The 21,081-nt window shown below is 48.9% G+C and overlaps 1 protein-coding gene across 7 annotated transcripts in view; it reads left to right on the top strand.

Annotated features, from left to right (window-relative positions):
• RAP1GAP2 (RAP1 GTPase activating protein 2) overlaps positions 1–21,081 on the top strand; it is a 261,381-nt gene that overhangs the window by 214,905 nt on the left and 25,395 nt on the right. For all 7 annotated transcript variants that reach the window (XR_007952983.1, XM_051992129.1, XM_051992127.1 and 4 more), the window contains 6 exons: positions 4,046–4,146; positions 8,435–8,564; positions 11,945–12,100; positions 14,334–14,405; positions 16,094–16,180; positions 17,295–17,429. Coding sequence is in view for 6 of the 7 variants with exons in the window: in XM_051992129.1 (XP_051848089.1) it covers positions 4,046–4,146; positions 8,435–8,564; positions 11,945–12,100; positions 14,334–14,405; positions 16,094–16,180; positions 17,295–17,429 (681 nt within the window). In the remaining variant the exon portion in view is untranslated. The remainder of the gene's footprint in view (positions 1–4,045; positions 4,147–8,434; positions 8,565–11,944; positions 12,101–14,333; positions 14,406–16,093; positions 16,181–17,294; positions 17,430–21,081) is intronic.

Raw genomic sequence — 21,081 nt, 5'->3', positions numbered from 1 at the left:
GTCTCTCCACTTTACAGATGAGGTAACTGAATTAAGGTCAAAGATCATGGAAAATAATCCTTGACTTAGGGTCAAGGATGTAGCAAGGAAGGGACCTCAGAGCCTAATGAAGCTGCTCCTTCCCCTTTTAGTAGCTAGAAAGTGACGTTGACCACGTTACATCGGCTCCTGGGAATTCTGCCAGCCCGCCTCAGTTTCCCTCACCTGGTTTGAACCAGAAGGTCACTTGGGCCCCTTCCCACTCTAAATTCTATAGTTCTGTAATTCTGTTCTTGCTTTCCCCATTACCCCCAACACAAGGATGCTTGGAAACAGAGGCAATATGGTATAAAGGATAGAGAACTCATAAAAAGTCCTTGGTCAAGAGGACTTGACCAAAGTCAGAGAAGGGATGCCAGAGGCAGGATCTGAATCCAGGTCCTTTGAGAACAGAGTCATTGCTTTTGTCCATGAGACCATGTCCAGCCTTAACAAGAACTGATTTCTTCAGCAGAGCCCGGGAGAGCCCGCCCCGCATTTTTGCTTCTCACACTCTCCTCCGGTAAAGGTCACATTTAAAGTCTGGCCAGGAGACCAAAAGGAGGCCGGCCTTTCTCAGCAAAGCTAAGAGTGCCGGCCCCAGCTGGGATCCTTCTAGGAGCCATTTAGCTTTAAATAGAGAAAACAATAGCTGTTCTCTGGTCCACTGGACGCCCTCACCCTGCTCAGCCATCTGACCGTGCTGGGGAAAGCCCGGACCTCCGGGAGGCTGGGATTCAGGGTGGGGAGGAGGCAGCCCCCTTACTCTAGCCCACACAAGCTCTTCCCCCCTTTGTGTGTCTCTCAGTTCTCTCCTCCCCTAGAATGAAGGGGTTGGACCGACCGCTAAAGGCCCTGGTAAAGTAGAGGAAATGCTGCCTCAGGAGCAGTTCTCCCAGAAGAGTTCTGTATTCAAATCCTGCTACTGCCATTTGTGGTCCTGTGACCACTGACAAGTGACTGATCCTCTCTGAGCCTCCAGTAAAATGGGGGTGATAGTAATAGCATCTATCTCCCGGGTTTGTCGTGAGTATCTGATGGGGCAAACCATAGCGATGGAAGAGTCATGGCTGGCTTTCCATCAGCCTGTAAGGTTTGCAAAGGGCTTCCCCTCCATGACCTCATGCAGGCAAGATGTGGCCCAGAGGGGACAGGAACCCAGACCTCCCTGATGTCCTCTCAGTGCCTCTCCTGACACAGGGACTGCGGGTCTAAAAACATCTCCCATGATTCATAGTGCTATTTACATACATATAGATCTTTTCCTTGGTGGATTATCAGCTCCTTGAGGGCAGGGACGGGGCCTTGTTCATCTTTTTCTTTCCTATAGTGTTTTTCATATAGCAGCTGGATTGCTATTCAATATTGTATTAGAAGTGCTAGCTTTGGCAGTAAGAGATTAAAGGAATCAGAGTAAATCATGAGAAAACCAAAGTATCACTCTTTGCAGGTGATATGATGGTGTATTTAGAGAACCCAAAGAAGCTACTAAAAAACTATTACATGTAATCCACAACTTTAGCAAAGTTGCAGGATACAAAATAAATTCACATAAATCATCAGTGTTCGTATACATCACTAACAAGCAACACAAGAGATACAAAGAGGAATTCCATTTAAAATAACGGCTGATAATATAAAATATGTGGGAATCTCTCTGCAAGGGAAAGTCAGGAACTATATGAGCAAAACTATAAAACACTTTTCACACAAATAAAGTCAGATCTAAGCAATTGGGAAACTATCAAGTGCTCTTGGATAGGTGGAGTGAATATAATGAAAATGATAATACTACCTAAACATATAGCAGGAGAAAGGAAGGAAGGAAGGAAGGGAGGAAGGAATGGACGAAGGGAAGGAGGAAGGGAGGGAAGGGAGGGAGGGAGGGAGGGAGGGATAGAGGAAAAGAAGGAGGGATAGAGGAAAAGAAGGAGGAGGAAGAGAAGACAAGTAGGAGGAAGGAAGGAAGAAAAGAAGGGGGAAGAGAGGGAGGGAGGGAAGGAAGTGGAGGAGAGAAGGGAAGGAAAAGAGTAAGGGCTTGGCCTAAATAGGAGATGATGGTCCATAGGATTAAGAGGCCCCATAATACCTCTCTTCTTCCTCAGTCCTTTCTGTCACAAATGCCCCGTCTCCCTTCTTGGAACAGCCTGACACAATGAGAAGAGCACTAAGCGTGGATTAAATTCTGCTCGGATCAAAATCAAACTTGAATTCTGACTCTACCATTTCTTTGAACAAGTCACTCAAATTCTCTGTTCCTCAGTTTCCTCATCTGTAGAATGACCACACTGGCCCCAGTGACCGCCCCCAGTCTCTTTTAGCCCTAGCTGTGGCCCCGTGCTCTCCTCCACACTGATTATTTTTCTGCCTGCCAGTAGGTGTTTATTTTTCTCAGCCAGATAATAGTTAATATCCTCATCTGAAGATTAGACCACAGGAGACATGTGTTCGCTTAAAAACACTCTAATTAAGCAAAGACTTTAGGATCTGAAAGCCCAATACAGATGAATCTTATAATTTAGTGAAGATTATTCAGGGAGGCTCTCTAATTATTTTCCCATATTGCATTTTTATTGGGCACAGCTCTGCTAATGCAAACTCCATAACGAAAGCGGTGATGTTCAGAAATACGCCAATGCCGATCTCATAAAGTGATTAGAATCCAATGTTCCAGCAGGGTTGTAATTATTTACCATTAACCAAACACCTCTGAGAGCAGGCAAGCGGGTGTTGTTCGTGTATCTGATGCTGTTGGGAAAAGAAACCAGAAGATAAAAGCCTTTTTAAAAAATATATGCAGATTGTTGCTTTGAAAACCAGCTGCCTAGGGAAATTCGACATGAGGATCTGCTATATTAAAGCTTTTACCGTTCTCTGTATAGAAGCATGACGCTCCTGAGCCACCAGGGACTTTTAGGACACAGATTTAATGTCATTTCCCCCAAAGTAGAATCGGATAACATGAAATCATCCACGTTTCCCCCAAGTCAAAGACTCATAGGAAGCGGTGTTGAAGGAGACCCCAGAGATCCCACCCTCTCACATTTTATGGAGAGTTTGAGCCACTTCTCCAGGGTCAATGATTCCAGGGTTCAGACTGAGCTTAGCCCGCCCTTTGGGTGCTTCTTGGAGGTGGGGAGAGAGTGGAAAGGGAGGTCTCAGGCCACAGGGCCGGCCCTGGAGAGACAGTGATGACCAAAGGAGTCACCGTGACCGGCTGTTCTCAGAATACCTGTAGTGTGATGGTGTCTCCTGGCAGACTCGAGTATTCTTAGAAGGCTGGACTGTATACCCCACCAGGAACCACGGTACATGAAAGAGGGTCTACTGAACCAACTTGGTTTAATTCATTTCAACTTTTTAAAGAACCAACTATAAGCCAGGCAGATTTCCCCGATGGGCGATGTCCACACCATGGAGGTGTTTCAGCATCATGGGCCAATAGTTGGAAGGAATCTCAAGCTGTCTCCTCCAAGTCTCACATTTTACAAATAAGGAAACTGAGGCTGGGAGCGGGTAGTCCAGCAGGAGCAGAGCTGGAATTTAAACCATGTCTTCTAATTCCAAATCCAGATCCTTACCATCAGCTAACGACCCTCATCCAAGCAGTGACCCTCATGTAAGAGCCAATCTTCACTGTGAAGAAAAAGCTAAATGCAACACTCTTTCTTTCTTTTTTTATAGTTTTTTTTTATTGACAGAACATCTGCATGGGTACTTTTTCAGCATTGACCCTTGCAAAGCCTTCTGTTCCAAATTATCCCTCCTCCCCCCCCCTCCCCTAGCTGATAGGTAGTTCCATACATGTTAAAGTATATGTTAAATACAATATATGCAACACTCTTTCAATGATCTCCCTCCTTCCCTCCTTCTCATGGTTGTGAGAAAAGTGTTCTGGAAACCTCGAAGGCTCTTAGGGATGGGCGTGATTGCTTGAGGTGGGAGGGAGACTAACACCCAGAGAACAATTTTCTTGTCTCCTTCCCATGGAAACAATCCTTTTCTCTTTTATGGGTTTCTTTTTCAGACGCTAGAGGAGGAGCTGTTTGGGAACAATGAAGAGAGCCCAGCCTTCAAAGAATTCTTGAGTCTGCTGGGAGATACCATCACACTACAGGATTTTAAAGGGTACATTTTATTTCATTCTTATTTATTTCCTTCGGTTTTATATCCCCTTCACTTCCCACTGATCCCTCCCCAGAGAGCTGTCCCAGGTAACGACAAATTTTAAAAAGAGGAAAAAAAGCATTTCAGTAAAATTAATCTGCATATATCGACCAAATCTGACAGCGTCCCCCCCATATGGTCCCCCACCTCTACAAAGAAAAAGAGAGACTCGATTTCTAATCTCTTCTTGGGACTCAGGCTCAGTCATTATAATCACAAAGAATTCATTTCTCTCCTCAACCTCTTTTTTGCTCTTTCCATTTAACTGTCATAGTCAAAGTATATGTTGTTTTCTTGATTCTGTGTACTTCAGTCTGTATTCATTCATATAACTCTTCCCATGTTTCTCTGAAGTCATCTCTTTTACTCTTTGTCAAAAATTAGTATTCCACAATGGGTTTAGCTGTGTCTTAGTACGTGGGTTTTGAGGCACAGATTTTAATAAAAAGGGATTGACATAGATTAGAACAAGTCAAGAGACCTTTCACATATACTTCAGTCTTTTTTTTTCAATTTATATATTTTTTATTATTATAGCTTTTTATTTATAAGACATACACTGGATAATTTTTCAGCATTGACCCTTGCAAAACTTTCTGTTCCAATTTTTCCCTTCCTTCCTCCCATCCCCTCCCCTAGATGGCAAGTAGACCATACATGTTAAATATGTTAAAGTATATATTATATGCAATAGATATATATAGTCTTTAAGAGAAAGTTTGGGCCCAAGGCTCCCTTACCCAATCCAGCCTTAGGGACTGATCTAGAATATCAATCAACCAAAAGCAATCAACAACAAAAAACCAAAATATCAATCAAACCAACCAAAACAGGATTGAATTTAAAACTAGAAGCCCCTATTATTCTTTGGCAAAGATTGGCTCCAGGGAGCACCCTGAGCTTGGTTGGTCTGGCTTATCGGCTTTCTGGATGGCACGTAACTCCTAAACCAACATTTGATCCAGCCCTCAAAGAGGCCGGCCAGCTTCCCCACTGTGGTTAAGGAATCAAACTAGAAAATAATCATTTTTTAAAAAATTTGTTGGTGGGATACACAGGAAACAACACTGGCCTTGGGATCAGGGGACCTGCGTTCAAGTCCCACCTGACACTTTGCCTGTGTGACCATAGGCAAGTCATTCCTCTTCCCTTCCCTAGGCCAAAGTTTTCTCATCTGTTCAATTGGAGAGGTGAGTTTAGGAGGCCTCAGTGATCCCTACCGGCTCTAGATCTTTGGAGAACACAAAATAGAAGATAACTTTAAAACTATTCAACAGAAATAAATAAATAAACAAAAACCCAGATAAATAAATAAAACCTATTTAATATGTAATAAATCCATGTATAAATATATCTAAAGATGTCTCAGGTATTATGCCTGTAATGAAATTTATATGTAAAATATAAAATCTTCAAACTTACAGAAGATGTACTTAGATCTTATTTCATCCAACTTCAGAAAAGGAAATAGAACTAGTGATAAATCAACTGTCAAATTCTGTCAAACTTCTTCTTTTTTTTTTTTTTGCTGAGGCAATTGGGGTTGTTACTTGCCCCCAATCAGGAAGTGCTGTCTGAAGCCGTATTTGAACTCAGGGCCTCCTGACTTCCAGGCTGCTGCTCTATCCACCGCACCCCCAGCTGCCCTCTTCAACCTTCTAATAAACAATTTATATTAATAATATACAAATTATTTTCAAAACTAGAAGATTTAAGAAAACATTTTTCCTACTCATGGTTTTATCAATCAATAAACATTTATTATTGCTGCCATGTGCCAGGCACTGTGTTCAGTGCTGGAGATTAAAGAGTCACAGGTAGTCCCTGCCCTCAAGGACTTTATGCTTCAATGGGGGAGACAATCTACAAACAATATGTGTAAAATAAGCTAAAACTATTATTTTGTGAAGGAGAAACTCTGTATAGAATCTTCCTCCATCGATATGTTCGGCAACCCCTGCTGTAACTCATAGGCTAAAAGAATAGTTGAGGTTCATTGATGATCAAACAATCTAGCACTGAGCACTTATTAAATGCCTACTGTATGCCAGCAATTTTTTTTTTAATGTCAGAGAATGGAATTTCCAGAGGAGAGGGGGAGGCCTTTGCATTTCCTGGGATCCCTCCCTGATATCAGGGTCCTCTCTGAGAACGAAGGACAAACAACAACAATAAGGTTGGCAGAGTCCCCCATGCGTTAATGAGTTAATGTGACCCACAGGACAACCCTAGGAGGGCGGGTGCTGCCCTTATCCCCATTTTACAGATGAGGAAACTGAGGCACCCAAAAGTTACTTCACAGAGCCAATAAGTGTCTGCAGAAGAATTCAAACTCAAGGCTTCTTGGTTCCAGAAAGAGGCGGGGGTGGGGGTGGGGGGGGCTCTCTGACGGATCTGCCCAGTCTCCGGGGCAGGTCCTTGGCTCTGCTTTTGGCAGGAAGTCTCCAAGTACCCGCATGTTCAGGCAGGCAGCTCTCCAGATGGGGAGACAGTATTGTATAGCTTTACCCTAAATCTTGAAAAAGGATTTTTGTATTTTTAACAGCTCGTTTGTTGCTAGAATTCCTGCAAGTCTGCTATGGTTCTGCTCCACAGCGCCTTCCCATCTGCTTTTCCCAGCTCAACGAATGCAGCCCTCTGTTCCTCTCCGCTTTCTCCTTCTTCGCTCCTCTTCTCCCATCCATTGGCCACAGCTCGTCTCCTCTCATGTGACCTCCCTCCCTTCCCCTCCTTTCCCTTCTCTCTTCCCTCTTCCGCCCTCAGCTCTTCCTTCTCTCGTCCCTTTCATCTCCTTTCCCCTCCCCTTGCTCTCTCTCCCCCTTCTCTTTACTCCGTCTTCTTCTCTTCCCTTACACGAAGCCCTAGACACTTAGTGTCAGGAAGTCAGGACTCACATGGATGGTCTGTTTTTTAAATCTTGTTGTACCCGTGAGGGTGACAGGAAACTAGTCGTTGCTGCTGTTGTTCAGTCATTTTTCAGTGGTGTCCCCATGGGGGGGCAAAGATCCTAGAGCGGTCCGCGGGCTCCTTCTCCAGCAAATCTTATGGATGAGGAAACTGAGGCAAACAGGGGGAAGTGACTTGCACACTACTACTAAGTGTCCGAGGCTGGATTTGCACTCGGGTCTTCCCGACTCCAACCCAGGATTCTGTCCCCTGTGCCACCGACCTGCCTCTCAAATAGGTTTTTGTGTTGTTGTGGATAAGTCACTTAATTTCTCTGTGCCTCAGTTTACTCAGCTTCAAAATGGAAGGTTAGGGTTGGGGGGTGTTGAATTTGATCTCTAAAGTTCACTCCAGTCCTAAAACCTAGGATCCAATAACCTTTCCCCTTCTAGCCTGTCTTATCTCCTTGTTTCTATCCCTGACTCTCCCTTCCTCCCCCCCCCCCCTCAGTGTAGTAAATAGGCTTAGAATCACGAAGCCCTGAGTTCAAATCCCAACTCAAAATTACTACATTTCCTTGTCTGTAAATTAAGAAGGTCCCTTTTTCCAAATTTATGATCCTGTAATCCTTACTTATTCCTTTTATTCTTTCTTTCTTTCCTTCCCCAAGTTCTCCTTTCTTCCATACTTCTCCTCTTTGGCCTTTCCTACTTATTCCTCTCTCCTCTCTCCCCCTTTGCTCTGTTTTTGCTCATCTTTCATCCCCTCTCCTCTCTGGATCCCCATTTCTTGCTTTCCTCTCCCTTTTTCTTCTCTTTACTTTTGACCCCAATTCTCCCTTTCCCTACCTCCTTTTTCCTCCTTCCCTCCCCCTTTCTCACTCTTCTCTCCTATCTCTTCTCCCCTTCTCTTCCCTTCACTTTTGACCCCAATTCTCCCTTTCCCTATCTTTTTTTTCCTCCCTCCTTCCCTCCCTCTCCTTCTCACTCTCCTATCTCTTCTCCCCTTCTCTTCCCTTCACTTTTGACCCCAATTCTCCTTTCCCCACCTCTTTTTTCCTCCCTCCTTCCCTCATTTTCTTCCTCTCTCCCACCTCCTCTCTTCTCATTCTGCCCCTTCCTTTTCTTGCCCCTTGCCCCTGCCCAGCCATGATCATAGGCACATCGATTTAAAAGTGGAAGAGACCATAGAAGCTGTCAGGTCCTTTCCATTTTATGCGGGCTGGGGCACAGAGGTGCGGTCATTTCCCAGGGAGCGCGCTGTGGATTCGCACCCGGGACTTCCCGCCCTCCCGCGCTCAGGGCCGCCCGCCGGGTGGTCTCCGGCGCTCACTCCTTGGCTCTCCCCCCCCTTCTGTCGGCAGTTTCCGAGGCGGCCTGGACGTGACCCACGGCCAGACCGGGCTGGAGTCGGTGTACACTGTGTTCCGGGACAGGGAGATCATGTTTCACGTCTCCACAAAGCTGCCGTTCACTGAAGGCGACGCCCAGCAGGTAACCCGGCCTGGGGAGGAGCATCCCGGGGGAGGGGCACTCCAGGTGAAGCTGGGTGCAAATGGGGCTTGGGGACCCACTGCTCTAGGAGGGAGGTCCGCCGGTCCCTGGTCTCGCTCCATTACGGAGCCCCATTTAGACGGTCCCTTGCACTGTCCAAAGTACTGCCCTGGCCCGGGTCCCCATAGAAGTGAACAGACTGGGGCACAGGAACAGAAGGTTCCCCCCGGATCACGGAGCCATAGATTGGGAGCTTTAAGGGACCTCGGGGGCTTCTCATCGGACTCCTTTTACACGGAGGAGACTGAGAGCCTTTAAAGGCTTCCCCAAAGCCACATGGATGGGACCAGTGGACCCCGACTGTGTCCAGAGTTCTCCCTCTGCCTCCAAAGGGCCAGAGTCCCTGGGACCTCGTCTCGTGCCCTGCTCCAGTGATCTGGAACACGGCCTTTGGGACCAAGTTTTTGCTATCTCATAGGGACGTTCCAATCTGTGTATAGAAAAGGTACATTGTGGCGCGGGGAGGTAGAGCCCCAGCCCTGAAGTCAGGAGGACCTGAGCTCAAATCTGTCTCAGTCACTTAACACTTCCTGGCTGTGTGACCCTGGGCAAGTCACTTAACCCCAGCTGCCTCGGGGGGAAAAGTGCATTGTGTAGGGTAAGCTTTAGCTTTAACAAATTTGCCAAATCATTGTGCCCTATTGTAAGTGGTTGTGAAATCAGTGGGTTTAGCATTTTCCTTACCTGGAGAAACTGAGGCACAATCTTTGCTTTCAAGACCCAGCGACCACCCCCCCACACGCACCATATGAGCAGCCTTTTCCAAAAGCCAGACAAAATTCTTCCTTGGGTTCCCCTGGCGAGATCCGGGCTCTGCCCTCCCAGGGGTGGGGACCGGGACTAACAGTTCCCTCCCACCCCCGGCCCGCAGCTCTTGGCTTTTGCTGCTTTGTCGGTCTCCGGGGGAGCCGCGGGCCTCTGCCCTGCCCCGGCGCCATTTGTCTGTGTGCCAGGGACGGCATTCCGGAGCAGAGAGCCCGGGGAGTGAGCACAGATGTAGAAACGCAGCCACAGTGCCAGCCTTCCTCTCGGGGAAAAACACACACACACAACCACCCAAAACTGGCACGAGAGGAAATGATTTGGCTCCGAAATCAATACTGAGTGTCCCCGAAACAAATGTGAGCATCAGTGTTCTTGCCTCCAAAGGGGCTTTCCATCAGGGGTTCACCAGCAGGGATTCACTCCTTATGGATCCTGACAGGAGGCGCCTACCTCCCCCAGCTCACACGAAGGCCCTCCCTCACTTTGTGTCTTTCGAGTCTTCTCCCATCATCCCTACCGGGGCCCTCCTCCGAGCCAGCACGGCCTTCTCTCTGTTCCCCGAAGGGGGCCTGGCTCACTGAATCCCTCCTCTGTTCCTTTCTATATTACTTCTGCCCGGCCCCACTTTTTCCCACCAATACTCTTGACTTCCTTCAAGGCCCAGGTAAGATCCGCTTCCTCCAGGAAGCTTCCCAGAGGACTCACTCTCTCTACTCCCATTCAGATCTGGTTTGGACCAAGTTCCCTTTTAGTCCCTGCAAACGTGGATGTTGCTTCTTTCATTTCCTCATATGGTTTCATGGGAGAAAATGTTCTGTTTTTTCCCCCAAACTGATCCCAAGCTCCACATGGGCAGGGCCAAGGACTTGTGTTCCCCCTGAGTCCCTAGTCTGGGACTTTCTGCACGGTTCCCACCTGGGACGGGGGCCCCCTCAGGGACCGTGTCTCTTCCCTTGGGGGACTTACCTTCTACTTTGAAAGCCCACATGGAGCTGAGCTGCCCCCGTTGGTGGAAGAGTCGGTGCAAAGTCACCTGTACTACATGTAGCCAACCCCCGACCTTGCTTTACCCCTATTCCCCCCGGACATCCGGCCGTTCTTCCCGCCTCCCTTCCCCCTCCTTGCCTTTCCCTTCGCTGCTACCATTGCTTTTGAGAAGGGTGTGACCAAACATGTCCCCCACCTGGCCAGAGCTCCCCTCTGAATGCTGTGCTCCCTCTTACAGCACAGGCTCATCGGAGACATCGACTGTCTCTCCTCTTTTGTACACGTATCCTCAGCACATGGTACATAGCAGACACTAAATAACTGCTCATTCACAGTGGGCGCTTAGTAACCACCTCCGGACACGTCCGAGCCATGTGACACTTAATTTCTCTGATCCTCAGTTTCCCCACCTGTAAAGTGAAGGGATTCGCCTCGATGAGCCCTGAGGTCCTTGTCAGTTCCAGATCTTTGATCCTAAGCTGCCCGTTAGTAACTACCTTGAGGACTTGCTTTTAATTTTCACGCTTCTGAAGATGGGAAAGAAATGTCCCCGGAGAAAGCCAGCTCTCTCTCCCCAGATCCCCCGGCTTACTGAGCCATGGGCTTCGAGCGCAGAGACACTAATTAAGGATTTCCCGGACCAGGGGGCCCCATTCGCCCCCAGTAATTGGTTCTGCAGGAGAGAAGTTGATGCACAATCAATAATGGTGTGACCCAGAGGAGCCCAAAGCACTGGGGACTTTTCTCATTAGACACAGGGAACAGTTCCGCTGACCAAAGTGTGCCACATCAAGGTTTCCAGACATTAAAGTGGGAATTGCTTACAATTTGATTAAATTTGACAAGTGTGTCTGGAGTGCTTGGGCCCGTTGCTGGGAAGGATACAAAGTTTAATGTAGGCGGCTAGGTGGCACAGTAACTAGAACCCTGGACCTGGAATCGAGGCCCAGAAACTGATATTTATCCTCTGAGATTTACCAGTGGTGTGACCCTAACCAAGTCACCTAACCTCGGTTCACCTCAGTTTCCTCAGCTGCAAAATGGGATAATAATAGCTTACCTTTGGGGCTGTTGTGAGGGAGGACGAGGGAGATTAACGTTGTAAGGAATTTAGCCCGGTGCTGCTGCATTTCTCCCCCTTTGGCTAAGAGATGGCTTTCGCCCTCGGGAAGCCTGTGGTTAATTTATAGGATCTTAGTTTTGAGCTGCGAAGCTCCTTGAGACCAGCTCCTTCAGCCCCCATATTTACAACTAAGGGACTAACTAGAGAGAGAAGTGATTTGCCTACAGTGTATGGGCTAAACTGGACCACAGATCCTTCCACGGAATAAAGAGATAAAGAAGTGCAAGGGCCCTCGTGTGGCCCAACCATCCTGCCCCGCCTGTGGTCCCTGAGAGCCAGGAGTAGGCTTGCCCACAGTCACTCAGGTGGTAGGATTTGAATCCAGATCCCTCTGACTGCCGCGAAAGCCCACTAGAACTAGACTGAATAAATGTTTGGTTCTTTCCTTTATTTTTCTTCCTGATTCATAATCACAGTCAAATACTCTTGCCTTCTTCTGCTCCAGCTGCAGAGAAAGAGACACATCGGGAACGACATCGTGGCCATCATCTTCCAAGAAGAAAACACTCCCTTCGTCCCCGACATGATCGCCTCCAACTTCCTGCACGCCTACATCGTGGTCCAAGCCGAGAACGCGGCTGGAGAGACCCCGTCCTACAAGGTAAAGGGGGTCGGACGGCCCTTGGCAGTTCTTGGGGTCCTCCTCCAGGCTTGGAGGTGCTCCTGCATTTTGGGGGGCAGAAAAGCCAAAACGAGACTTTGGGGGTGTCAGGGTGGGGAGGAGAGTCCATCCCAAGCAGCCTGGAGAAGGAGGGAAGGTCCGCCATTGTGGACGGAGGGGGAAGGCCGGGGGAGCTCAGTGGGGGGGGCGGGCTCTGCTGGGGACAGACGCAGCTCATCTTGCATGTTCGCTGCTGGGGCTCACAGGTAGGAAAGGCCTTCTCCGGACCTCCAGACGGCCTCAGTCCTGCCCCTGGGTCACTTCCCCGTGGGAAAGGTGGGCCCTTGCTTTTGCCTCTCAGGTGTACTTAGCCCAGGACCCCAGAAAGCCTGGAATAAATGCTTGTGGCCCCCTGGTCCCTGGGTCACAGACCCAGCTGGGAGCCCTGTGGTACTGCAGGCTGGAGGCCCGCTCTCTCCCACCCCCACCCCCAGCGCAGGGCCCGGGTGCCTGGTGGGGAAGCTGGGAGCCAGGCCAGAAATCCCATCCGCCGAGCTCGCCAGCCATTTCCTGTGGCCCGGCCCTGTGGTCTCTGGGCTCAGGGATGGAGAAGCCTGACCAGCTGCAGCTCCGCTGCCCCCTCCCCCTCCCTTCCCCTTGGCACTGCCCTAGGCTGGCGCCTCCCCTCCCCCGGCCCACCAGCCTCCTTGCATCTGTCCTACTTTGCAGGCCTGATAAGCTGGCTGGGAGCCAAGGCCGGGCACACGTCAGCAACAGCGGGAATGGGAAAGGGCAGGCTGTCTGATGGCAGCGGCAAAGCCCTCCCCCCTGCCCGGGAAAAAGCAAAAACGGGCATGAGGGAGAGATCTGGGGAAGGGAGACGGGGGGAGCGAGAGACAGATCCCACTTGGAGGTTCCGAGCTGGCAGAACCTTCAGGAAGGACAGGCGGCCGTGCCGGGCAGGGCCCGTGACATGTACCAGGCTCTCGCTTCTGCTGCTTCTTGCCTCTGCCCATCTGTGCCCAGTTAAGCTCAATTGGTGTTAACAAGGTCAAGGTCCTAGGGCCCAGCATGCTGTGGGCTGGCTTACTAAGTGCCAGGTGCCGGCCAGCCGGCGTGTCTGGTCTGCTCACGGAGTCTGGTCAGGTGGCTCCTGGGAGCCCCTTTTCTGAGCAAGGTGGTCAAATGCAATAAATAAATAAGCAAGTGAGTGAATGCATAAATAGCGACAGACAGACAGACAGACAGATAGAGTAAGGTTTGCAAAGCACTTTACAATTGTTACCTCACTTAATAACCCTGGAGTCTGGGGCTCTGATCATTGCCCATTTTTACAGATGGGGAAATCAAGTCAGCCAGAGGTTAAGGAAATTGCCCAGTGAGACACAGCTATGAGGCATCTGAGGCAGAATCTGAACTCTCCACCACCCCACGCCTAGCTGTGTCTGATGCAAATATAGTTACCAAATATATATAGTTATCAAAATAGTGGGGAGGGGGAACAATAAATCTACAGGTTAGTAATCTCTGGCCCCACGGGAGATCCCTGGCCTTTGAAGTCGGAAGGGATGTGGAATCCACCGACTCTCCTGCTAACTCTAGCTTTGTGAGCTCTCGCATCCTTTATTTTTCCCAGACTCCTCCTAACGTGTACCTTGAGAGTAAGGGGTCTGCCCTGTGTGCCTCCCTGGGCTGTTCTCCTGCCTGTGCGATAGTGTTTAGGCAAATTACCAAGTACTTCCCAACTATCCGGGTGCGTTTATTTGCTGAGCCTTGTCCACATCCAGAACACATCCGGCCTCCCGGCAATGCTGGGGACGGAGAGGGGATGGATGCTGGAACTCGGCCCACTACAAGAAGGCAAGTTCATTCTCCAGGGGTCAGGAGGATCGTCTCTGCATCCGGAGTGCAGCACAGCTTTGCACGGCTGATACATCGTTGTATCCTGGGAGGGAAAGAAAGACTTCTCCCTGTAGGAAGCCACGTTGCTCGGCAACGAGGCTGGAAGGGGAAGCTGGCCCTCGTTGCTTCCCAGTAGAGCAGAGGGGCTGCGTGCCCTCGGCCGCAAGCTTGGCTGAGAGCTGTCTCCAGCTGCCACGTGGGCTGACTGGCACCGCTCTGCTGGTTGGGCTCAGCAGCCTGTGGGCGTCCCTGGTGGCACCCGAGCAACCACACCCGCCTCCTGTTCCCTTTCCTCTCCTCCCCTGCCCATCTCTGGCTCTGTTTCTCACAGGTTTCAGTCACTGCTCGAGAAGACGTACCACTCTTCGGTCCCCCCCTGCCCAGCCCCCCGGTGTTCCAGAAGGTAACGTGCTTCCCACCTTCCATCCACCTCTGAACTGTGGCTTCTGGACCCCCGAGAAGCTCCGAGTGCTCCTGGCTCAAGCTCGAGTCTCATTCCCCATTAAGACCCAAGTCTGGGTGGCCCCTCCATGAGCAGAGGCTTCTCCCTCAATCCTCCACATCCCCTGCTCTTTATGAATGAAACCCAGTAAAGGATGCTTAGAGTGGGTACCTGGCAACTCAAAAGAACTACAACCCCATAGACACACATATATACACATACACATATATATATGCATGCATTTATCATACAAATACATGTGCACACACAGTGATATATGCACATACATATGTAGACATTATGCATATAATGTATATATAGAATTGTATGTAAAGAATGTACATAAAGAATTGAGGTGACATCATGTTATACATATGGTAGATATGTCATATGCAATACAGCCCCTGTATGACATGTAACATATAATGTATTGTCCCAATTCTTCATACAAAGCATTCTAACAGTTTTAGGACAGTTTTAAGTTAAGATTTTAAACTGTCCTAAGACTTTTGGGGCATTTTGAATATATTCATCTATATGTATATAAAAATGCATAAAATATATAAATCATCTCAATTATGGTTATATATACATATACATATCTGTGTGTGTATTAATTAAGAGAGTAAGAGAGAAATTAAGACTGGACCTATAATTTCCCTGATAATTCAGCATTTCTAAGTGAAGAAACTCCTACCATTTTTAAGTTATTTTAGTCTTAAAAAGTTGCCTAAAACAATAGGAGATTTTGTGATTAAATTAAATTAAGAGTTTAAATGTTTAGCAAAATAAATAAAAATACAACACGACATAGATGATGTGAGTTTGTGGTTTTCTAAGTCAATATGGCCCACTTGAGTTTGATGCCATTGGCATAAAGAACTTTAGGGGCCACATGTCCTGTCCAGGGTCATTCATTCAGTATGTGTCAAAGGCAAGTTTTGAGCGTGTCCCCAAGATTCACCGTCTGCCCGCGGGATCTAGGAGATAATCCTCATTTTCCCAAGGAGAGCTTGGACGAGACCCTTCTAGCTCCAGAACTAGGGCCTGGTATAGTGAATGGAGAGCGGGCCGTAAAATCCTGGTTTCTAGTCCTGATTCTGACACGTAGTGGCCCAGTGACCCTGGCCAAGACATTTAGCCGCTAAAATGGGCCCGTACTGTCAGACTCAGAAGCGGTTCCCCGTAGGCCCCACTGACTTGGAGAACCACAAATCACGTCATCGCAGTTGTATTATATTTCCATTTATTTTGTTAAATGTTTCCCAGTTACAGCTTGACCCGGCTCCAGCTGTAGTCAGGACTTTTGTGGGTCAGGAGTAGGATATCTCTCCTCTAGACAATTCTCCAAAAACCAGCAGTAAGGACAGAGACGGTTCCGGTCTGCCTCGGCAGAGAGAGTTTAGTCCCAGAGTGCTCCCTAAGGGGAGAGATCCCAAACGGACGTCCCTCTCAGGGGCACCAGCGGCCCCGCCCTGCTTAGAAAATGGAACCGTGGGGATTCTTCTGGGGCCCAAGGGTGGGCATGGGGCGGCTCCATGAGACCTTGGCTGCTTGGTTATCTCCAGCAGTGCCCCCTGGAGGTTTAAGTCCCCTAATGAATCTTCAGGCAGGTGACGCCTGGGTCTGATTCCTTCCTTCTCTCACAGAGCCCCGAGTTCCGGGAATTCCTGCTCACCAAACTCACCAACGCCGAGAACGCCTGCTGCAAGTCAGACAAGTTCGCGAAGCTGGAGGTGAGAGCCCCACTTAGCCTGGGACTCCGTGTGGCCCAGGAGAGCTCCGCCAGCTTGGGGTCAGGTCCCTCAGACACCTCCAGCTGCGGGAGCCCGGGCAAGCCCTGGCCCACTCCGAGCTTTATTATTAATTTTTAAAATAATTTTTAAATTAAAAAAAATTAATAATAATTAATTAATTATTAAATTTATTGTTTATTATTAAATAGCATGATAATGCACCTATCTACCCCAAAGGGCTGTTGTGGGGCTTACTAGGTATAGGACACAGTGCCATATCAGTGATGGGAATTCTGGGAGACCAGGGAGCCAGCCTAGCAATTAATGAGGCATCCCTGGTCCTGCTTCGGACACGTTCTGATCCATTTATATAACACTTTAAGAAAACTCCAAAGAGGGTCACAGAGTGACTGAGCAATGGAACTCTAGAATAGATGATCCCTCTCAGCCTCAGTTTCCTCATCTGTAAAATGAGATTCATAAATGGAATCTACTTCAATAAGGTGGTTTGAGCTAATATATATAAAGTGCTCTGTGAACCTTAAAGTGTTATATAAATGGCGGCTTTTACTAACAATTAAAAGTGTCCCAAAGTAGAAGGACCTGCCCCAGGAGCCATTTGGCTTCTGCTCCCTGCGGGTCGGTAAAGCCTGGATGAGCCCTTGTCCGGGCTCTCCTGTCAGGAGGTGAGGGGGATTCTGGCCAGGTCTAAGTCGGGCCTTCCATTTCTGGGGCTCCGTGAGAGGGGACAGTGAGAACACTGGGTATATATAACTTGTTTTTATTCTTTTAATGAGAACGAAAGGCAAGAGAAGTGGAGAAGAGAAGGCCGATACTTGTTGTTGAGCCTGGTTGCCCTGAGTGGGGAAGAGGGATCAGCCTTATTCTGCACAACCCCAAAGGGGCAGTAGAGAGAAGTTGCAGAGGAAGGGGAAGGGTGACGAGGGCTCCCCCTCATTGGGGACCCGTAAGCAGTAAGCCAGGTGACCACTCGTCCGGCCAGCTGTGGCAGGGATTCCTGCTTGGGCTCGGGTCCGCTATGATGGTTTCTGCCCCCGGGAGAGGTGGAAAATCAGATCCTCCTGACACAGCTCTCCCCACTCTGCTCTTTCAGGATCGGACCCGGGCAGCCCTGCTGGACAATCTCCACGATGAACTCCACACCCACACTCAGGCCATGCTGGGGCTGGGGCCCGAGGAGGACAAGTTTGAGAACGGGGGCCACGGGGGATTCCTGGAGTCTTTCAAGGTAAAGGAACTCGAGAACGGGGCTTTCCGGGGGACGAAGGGGACGAAGGGGAATGACCAAAAACCCGACTGAGGATGGTCAGTCTTCTCCAAACCCAGTCTTGGATCACTGCCGGGATTAGCCTGGTTAGCGAGGCAGCTGGTGTGTTACTATGGAGCGCTAGGCCTGAGACTGGGGGGAAGTGGTGGGAAGTGATTGGAGCAGAATACTTCCCAATCCGATTCACCGCCCCTTACTGAACCTGACTGTCCGAACAAAAATCCAGCAGGAATCTAGCAGCACGGTCCGTGTGTGTGGCACAGTACACGAGGCACCAGGGATAGAAAGCTAAAAATATAGCCCAGCCCGTGCTCAGGTGGCCGTGGAGGCAGACAGGAGGGGCTGGATGCTGGAGGTGTTGTTCAGGTGGAAAGGAGAGCACCTGACAACTTATGGGACAGGAAAAAGGCCGGCCCAAGTGACCAGGAGGATGGTGGTTCGCTGTACCCTTTCTCCTAGCTCAGAGCTCTGGCAGGAATCCATATTTAACCTGTGGAGGAGAGGCTGGGGAGGGGGAGTCAGCAAGACCAGAGGTTGCTTTGTCAGTCATTAAGCAAGTGTTTATAAGTAGTTCCCATGTTCTAGGTATTGTTAAGTACTGGGGTTACACAGAAATGTCCCTACCCCCAAGGAGCTTAGGTTCTGACAGAGGAGATCATTCTGGGGGCTGGCTCTCTCTCTGGTGGGGGAAGGTTTCTGGAAAAACCAATTTAGGGGGGTTCATCGACAGGGGATCGTATTCCTAATCTTTTTCTGTTGGTTCCTCCTTGGATAACATACCAGCCTACGCCAACCAGAGGGAAAAATTCTCCCACTCGATAGACTCTTGGTCAACAGAGAGTGTTGTTTCTTTGGTCCTCAGTCAGGACATATGGTCCCAATGTTGGCTGAGTGAAAAGCTCAGTAACAGAGAGATCAGGGAAGATCCAAAGAAGAGAAACAGGGAAGGAAATGGCGGACCTGGGATGAGACCCAGAATGAGACGGAGAAATGAGTGAATAGTTTGGATGAGAAATGGTCTGGAAATCTAGGAAAGAGAGAAATAGAAGCAGAGGGAGATTCCCAAAGCATCCTGAGGTCATCCCCCCACCTTCCTTGTTCAAGGAGGGCAGCCCATGAATTGTGCCTCCTGATTGGACCTTGAAACTGAGACCCAGGCAGGAAGAGTGACTTTGTCCAAGGAAGAATGGAGTCACTCTGGGGACGGGGGGAGGAAGAACTTGGAAATGGGGCCTCTAGAATAATTCTCATCATTTCAAAGTTACGGGGAGGGGAAGGGACTTGGCCAAGGCCACGCAGAGAGTTGGTGGCAGGGCTGGGATGAGCGCCCACATTGTCCAGGATCCATTCACTCATCTATTCATTTGAGAGGAGTTACTCCTGGATCTCCTGGAAGCCGTGGCTGTTCCACTGGTCTAAACCTGACACCTGCTGGCTGAAAGTAGAGCCGGCCGGCCTCGGTCCTCAGAGAATTCCCAATGGCTTCACGAGACAAGGGCACAGCATGGCGGAGGCAGCCAGATCTTTCCTTCCTCCTCTCCTTCCACTCTACCTCTGTGGAAATGGGACAAAGTCCCGATGGCTGAGTCTGAGTGGGGTGGGCCCGTAGGACCTTCCCCTTCTGGATTTAGTTAGTTTTTTGGTTTTGGGTTTTTTGTTTTTTTTACTAGGTGAAAGAGACCGTTTTTTGCCTGGATTTCTACTCAGCCTTAATCACTGATTGGGTATCGCCTTAGTCAAACTGAGACCTGTTAAAGCCTTTAGCTTTAAAAAGCCAAAGGCTCCCGTTGTATCCAGGGCCATCTCCAGTGGTTCTGACTTATATCTGGCCACTGGACCCAGAAGGCTCTGGAGGGGAAAGTGAGCAGGTGGCTTTGCCCAGCCCTCCCCCACTTAAATTCAGTTCTCTTTCATGTCTTGTCGTCACCTCTCTGATGTTATGGTCCTCTTCCAGAACGAAGCACAAACAACAGCAATAATAAATACAGAGGAGACAGTTAAGTGGTGCAGTGGATGGAGCCCCATCCCTGAAGTCAGGAGGACACGAGTTCAAATCCAGCCTCAGACACTTAACACTTTGTGGCTGTCTGACCCTGGACAGGTCACTTAACCCCAATTGCCTCAGCAAAAAAAAAAAAAAAAAAAAAAAGCAAAAAAACACAATAAGTGCAGAGTCTGGGCACTGGGGATGCAACAGTCCCTGCCTTCAGGGTGATTACATTCCATGGGGAAACAATGTGTAAAGCTAGAAGTCAAGACAAAAATATAAAGTAAATATAAAAGCACCACTGGGAAAAGCTTCCTAGAGAAAGGGGAGCTTTAGTGAATTTTGAGGAAAGTGCAAGATTCTGATAGTCAGAGATGTGTTCTAGGCTTGGGGCACAGTTGTATAAACTGAGATGAGAAATGAGAGAAAAGCCACGTACGAGGAGCTACGTGGAGGGCGGACTGGAATGTTTGTGGAGGTCGATGTGTAAAGAGGAAGGTCCACGCTTGGAAAATCTTTAAATATCTGACAGAAAGACGTGTGCTCTGCCCCATAGAGAGTGGGGTTTGGTAAGCAGGAGTGGCGTGGCCTTTAATTGCTGCTACTTTAATTAGGGTGGTTGTCATTGTGCCGGTGAGAGGTAACAAGGGCCTGGACGAGGCTCAGGGAGTGTGAGAGGAGAGAGAAATGGACATGAGAAATTTGGGGTTAGAATCCCGAAGATTTGGCAACCATTGGCTCTGGGCGGGGGGAGGTGCTGTGGAAGAGACTGACCAAACGAAGTCTTTGGAGTGGGGGGATCTGAGTGGCAAAGCGGGAGAGGCCCCCGTGAGAGCTGGGAAAAGTAGGGGGAGTGTGGGGGGAAAGGTAAGGAATCCTGTTTTGGACTTCTGAACCCTGGCGTCCAAATGGCCAGACAGTTGGTGACGGGGGACTGGAGGTCACTAGGAGAGACCAAGGCTGAGTGTAAAGATCTGAGGGTCAGATATGGAGTAAATGCTTTTTTATTTATTCCTCTGCACAGAGATAACTGAATCCATGGGAAATGAGCTTACTGAGATATAGGACAGAGACGGAGAGAAAGGGGTGGGAAGGGAAAGACAGGGAAGAAGGGAGAGAGAAGGAGGAAGGGGGGATGGGTGAGAGAGAGAGAGAGAGAGAGAGAGAGAGAGAGAGAGAGAGAGAGAGAGAGAGGAGAGGGCCCCAAACAGACATCCAGAGTTAGGGAGCAGGATGTGGCTGATGATCCAGTAAGGGGCCTGAAAAAAGGGAGAAAGGAATGGAGGAAACAGAAAATAACCCAGAGAGGAGAGAATACTTAGGAAAGGTGCTCCCCAGTATCCAGGGCTGCACGGAGGCCTGGAAGGATGGAGATGAGACAAGCCCTTTGGGAGAAGTGGTAACTTTGGGGAAGGTAGTTTCAGTTGACTGATGTCGGCAAAATAGCAAGGGGCTGAAAAATGAGAAGGGAGGAGAGGAAGTGGAGGTAATGTGGGTAGACAGGTCTGGAGGAGGTTAAAGATTTATCTGTAAAAAGGAGAAGAGCTATGGGAGGATGTGGCCATGAAGAAAAAAATTTAAGAATGAAGGAGATTTACTTATATTTCTAGAAGCAGGGAAGGGGAT

Source organism: Antechinus flavipes, chromosome 4, assembly GCF_016432865.1.
Source record: "Antechinus flavipes isolate AdamAnt ecotype Samford, QLD, Australia chromosome 4, AdamAnt_v2, whole genome shotgun sequence".
Taxonomy (NCBI): Eukaryota; Metazoa; Chordata; class Mammalia; order Dasyuromorphia; family Dasyuridae; genus Antechinus; species Antechinus flavipes.
This window is presented reverse-complemented; position numbering and strand designations above follow the sequence as displayed.